This window comes from Xyrauchen texanus, chromosome 9 (genome assembly GCF_025860055.1).
Source record: "Xyrauchen texanus isolate HMW12.3.18 chromosome 9, RBS_HiC_50CHRs, whole genome shotgun sequence".
NCBI classification, from domain to species: Eukaryota; Metazoa; Chordata; class Actinopteri; order Cypriniformes; family Catostomidae; genus Xyrauchen; species Xyrauchen texanus.
The window spans coordinates 47,996,772-48,001,771 of record NC_068284.1 but is presented as its reverse complement, the minus strand read 5'-3'; the positions used below and the strand labels follow the sequence as shown (position 1 = coordinate 48,001,771).

Genomic DNA, 5,000 nt, shown 5'->3' with positions numbered 1-5,000 from the left:
GCACATCCACACAACATCATGGATGCATGCCGGGTCCAAGTAAGAACATCTGCTGGACTACATAGTGATGGAACAGCGGATGCGGGCCCATGTCCTTGACACCAGGACCTACCGTGGAGCTGATCTGCTCACTGACCATCAACTTGCCATCTGTAAGATGTGCCTGCCATTCTTCCACTCCAGTGATGGGTGAAAACCCAGGACCCCTTTCAAACCCATAGTGGCCTGGTCTAGCTGGGGTTGGCATCGTCCCCCACTCCTCCGGCCTGGAAAACATTGTGGGATAAAGTGGGGATGACCCTGCTGGTGCTGCGGTGCCTCAAATATTAGAGGAAGAAGGCACTCCTTGTGGGTGGCTGGCTGAGGTGCCATCTTTGGAGGAAGTACTGAAGGCGTTCCGGAGCCTCAGACCAGGAAAGGCACGGGTCGGAGATGATCTCCCAAACAAAATGCTGAGGGAGGGTGGCGTTTGTGCACAGACTGCCCTACATGACATCATAACAACAGTCTGGACCACTGGCCGAGTTCCGCAGGATTGGAAGGATGCCCTGGTGGTCCCTCTCTTTAAACAACAACAACTATAGGGGCATCTCACTCCTCAGTGTGCCGGGAAAGGTCCTGGCAAGGATTCAACTTCGCCTTGCCAGGCACGCTGAGGAGAGGCTTGCGGAGCCCCAATGTGGTTTCAGGAAAGGGCGGTCTTGCACAGATGCCATATTTTCTGTCCGTCCTCTACAGCAGAGGTGTAGGGAATTCCAACAAGACCTACACCTCTGCTTTATTGACCTGGTCAAGGCCTATGATACTATCAGTAGGCCTGGGCTCTGGGTTGTTCTTCGTGCTTTCGGAGTCCAACTGGTACAGATATAATGGGAGGTTGATAGATGCCCGGGTGCGGTCAAGGGATGGCTCCCTATTGGTCAACCATATTATGTATGCTGATGATCTGGTGATTGCTGCTCACTCAGAGGAGGAGTTAGAGGCGCTGCTGATGAACCTGGAGCTTGCCACTAAGAGATGGGGCCTTACCATCAGCCCAACCAAAACTAAGCACCTGCCTGGGTATTGTGTACCATCGGACACTCCACCCCCACAGCTCCCAATTGGTGATGGGGCAGTTGTGGAGAGAATGGAGTGTTTTCCATACCTGGGCAGTGTGCTTATGACCAGCTCGGTGTGACAGCAGAGGTCTCACTCCGAATCAGTCAAGCGGCATTATCTTTTCAATGGTTGTGTAACGCTGTGTGGAAGCTACCTGGTTTGTCGCTCCGCATAAGGCTTCAGGTATTCTCAGCCATGGTCATTCCCTCCCTTCTCTATGCTTGCGAAACTTGGACCCCCCTAATGGAACATCTTCGCCAGTTAGAAACATTTAGGCTGGCCTGCCTAAGATCCATCCATCCTTAACTTGGGTTAAATGTTTTGGGTGTCCTTCCACAAGCTTCTCACAATAAGCTACTGGAATTTGTCCCGTTCCTCCAGACAGAACTGGTGGAACTGAGTCCGGTTTGTCGGCTTCATTGCTCACACACATTTTATCAGTTCTGCCCACAAATGTTCTCTCCGAGTGAGGTCAGGACTTTGTGATGCCACTCCAATACCTTGACGTTGTGTCCTTAAACCATTTTGCCACAAATTTGGAGGTGTGCTTGGGGTCATTGTCCATTTGGAAGACCCATTTGCAACTGAGCTTTAACTTCCTGGCTGATGTCTTGAGATGCTGTTTTAATATATCCATATAATTTTCCTTCCTCATGATGTCATCTATTTTGTGAAGTGCACCAGTCCCCTCCTGCAGCAAACACCCCCACAACCTGATGCTGCACCCCCATGCTTCACGGTTGGGATGGTGTTCTTCTGCTGGCAAGCCTCACCCTTGTTCATCCAAACATATCGATGGTCATTACGGCCAAACAGTTCAATATTTGTTTCATCAGACCAGAGGACATTTCTCCAAAAGTAAGATCTTTGTCCTCATGTGCACTTGCAAACTGTAGTCTGGCTTTTTATGGTGGTTTTGGAGCAGTGGCTTCTTCCTTACTGAGCAGCCTTTCAGGTGATGTCCATATAGGACTCGTTTTACTGTGGATCTAGATACTCGTCCACCTGGTTCCTCCAGCATCTTCACAAGGTCCTTTGCTGTTGTTCTGGGATTGATTTGCACTTTTCACACAAACTACGTTCATCTCTAGGAGACAGAATGAGTCTCCTTCCTGAGCGGTGTGATGGCTGTGTGGTCACATGGTGTTTATACTGGTGTACTATTGTTTGTACAGATGAACGTGGCACCTTCAGGTGTTTGGAAATTGCTCCCAAGGATGAACCAAACTTGTGAAGGTCTGCAATAGATTTTCTGAGGTCTTGTCTGATTTCTTTTGATTTTCCCGTGATATCAAGCAAAGAGACACTGAGTTTGAAGGTAGGCCTTAAAATACATCCACAGGTACACCTCCTATTCAGTACTCCTATCAGAAGCTAACTGGCTAATTAAAGTCTTGACATAATTTTCTGGAATTTTCCAATCTGTGAATATATATATATATATATATATATATATAATGTGTATATGTAATATTTTCTTTATTTAATTTTTATAATTTTTGTATATATTCATTGCTAAAAAATAAAAATATGTTTTTAACCCTGTATTCATGTCCCAAAATTTGCCTACAGGGTTACAAAAGCCATATATCAAGTTAACAATAGTCTATTTACCATTATTTGCCATGTTGGAGGTGTTTTTAATTTTATTCAATGATTTTATTAATTCACTAAATACATTAAAAAGTTGTATTTTAATTATCATTATATTTTTGATTATTATTAATACAAATATTTTATTTTTGTATTTATCACCATTTAAAAAAAATTATAAAAAATTAAATGATACTTAAAAATCGACACAAAAGCCATATATCAAGTTAACAATAGTCTATTTACCTTTTACCAAAGTTACCAAAAGCAATCATATATATATATATATATATATATATATATATATATATATATATATATATATATATACTTTTTCAAAAAAAAAAAAAAAAATACAAATTTTATACATACATTTATCTTCATATATCTACATTTTCTAATTTGTTAATGTTAATTTAATGTGCATTGCTAGAATATAATGAAATCACACAAATCAAGGTTTTTAACTGTTTGTGTCCAAAATGTTGTAAAAAGGAAAAATGCATATAAAATTAATAGAAAACTAGAACTGCTCTTTCAACCCTCGTGTGGTATTAAAAACGGGACCTTCCTTTGGTATTTGTGGTAATTTTTGACCAGAAGGTTTATATGTGGAACCCTTTTTTTTTTTTTATTTGTATTTGTTTTTTTGATGATGATAATGATACTATTTTTCTTCCCTGAAGTAAGAACAATAAAATTATGCATTTCTTTTTGGGGGGGATTTTATGCCATTTTGATCTTATTTACATGTACATTTCTAAATTGTACCGATTGAACATCATGTGAGTAACAGACAGTAGATGACTGTACACACATACTGTGCAGTCTGATGACTTATTATAAACTCATTTTATATTTTATCACAAGATATGCATCTGGATATATATATATTAGCATTTTCAAACTATTATTTGTCAAAGTTTAGCAGTATAAAATGGATTTAAATTGTCATTTTGTTGCTGTAAATCAGCACTCAAGCTTTATTTTCTTAATGAAAGTAGTTTTTTTTTTTCTTCTGGTTTTGGATTGAAATATAAACCTGACATGTTCTTCACAGTTTAGTGGCACTTAAATAGTCTTTAGGCTATTTCGTTTATTTATGTCTATATTTAGGAGTTTTTTTTTTCATACGTAAAATAAAAAAGATCGAGCAAACATTGAGAGAACTGAGTTGTTGAATTTTTCTCACGTAAATATTTATTGTAACTATATTATAGGTATTATTATATGATTAAATATAGAACACAAGATTCATGCATTATTAAAATAATAAATAGGCATGGAATACAAATCTGTATGGCAAGTAGAAAGAAATAGGACTGAGCAGCTATTAATTTACCCATTTTAACTGTTTATTGTGTATTTTCAATTCAATATTTGACTTATTATCCGCTGTTGAAAATGCGTCTCGATGGCTCAGTCACGTGGTGTTTGTTACTTTTGTCAGCGCTGGGTCAGAGGAACCACTCAGAGTCGTTTGTGATTACTGGATAAGGCATATCTTAAATATATACTTCCATTTTGATCTCACATACTGATAGTGCAAAATTAAAATATTAAAAAGATCACACTTTGTAGTATACAAATAACTGTAGCAAGTCAAACAACGTGCTGAGATTTGAATGCAGTTCTATGGAGGATCCGGCGATATGGGCCACCAAGCGCCCCCTAGAGGAAGGGAGGATCCGCTGCAGTAATGTTAAGAGTCCATAGCAACTGATGGCGGAGAAGCGTCGTGCCGTAATGTCCGATTCAAAATCCGCGAAATGTGATTCGGATAATGAGTTTCTGTCGCAGGCCGGAGTTAGCACGCTGCTCAGAGGAGCTCTGCTGAAACTAGTCGAGTCCAGGACGGAGGATCCCGTCGGATTTCTAGCCGAACATTTCGGTAATCTGTCGTCGGAGGGTGATGATGGAGGATCGGAGCATCAGATCGTGAGCAGAGCGCTGTGGCACCTCAGTCTCGCGCATCACTCACAGAGGTTTGTTTTAAATATATTTTTTATTTATTTCATGTTATTTGTGTATTATTATATTTGTGTATTTGTAGCTATGTTAGAGAGGTGCCTTTTTATTTTATTTAGTGATTTTATTAACTAAATACAATAATTGTATTTTTAATTATCATTATATTTTTGATTATTTATAATTAGTGGTATTAAATATTTGTATTAACTCTCATCACATTACTACAATAAACAGACTAGGACAGATACATTTAGTAAATTAGAACAGAAGTCATAAGGGAGATTTGCAGGCCTTGTTATTAAGTTGGCTTGTAAGAGCCAACTTACTGAAATCCT

General features: G+C 39.2%; 1 protein-coding gene across 1 annotated transcript in view; it reads left to right on the top strand.

Moving 5' to 3' along the window:
• Positions 1-4,414: 4,414 nt before the first annotated feature.
• The window catches only part of tpgs1 (tubulin polyglutamylase complex subunit 1), a 7,910-nt gene continuing 7,324 nt past the window's right edge, over positions 4,415-5,000 (top strand). The window contains 1 exon segment of the mRNA XM_052134099.1: positions 4,415-4,679. Coding sequence (XP_051990059.1) covers positions 4,417-4,679 — 263 coding nt within the window. The 5' untranslated portion in view covers positions 4,415-4,416.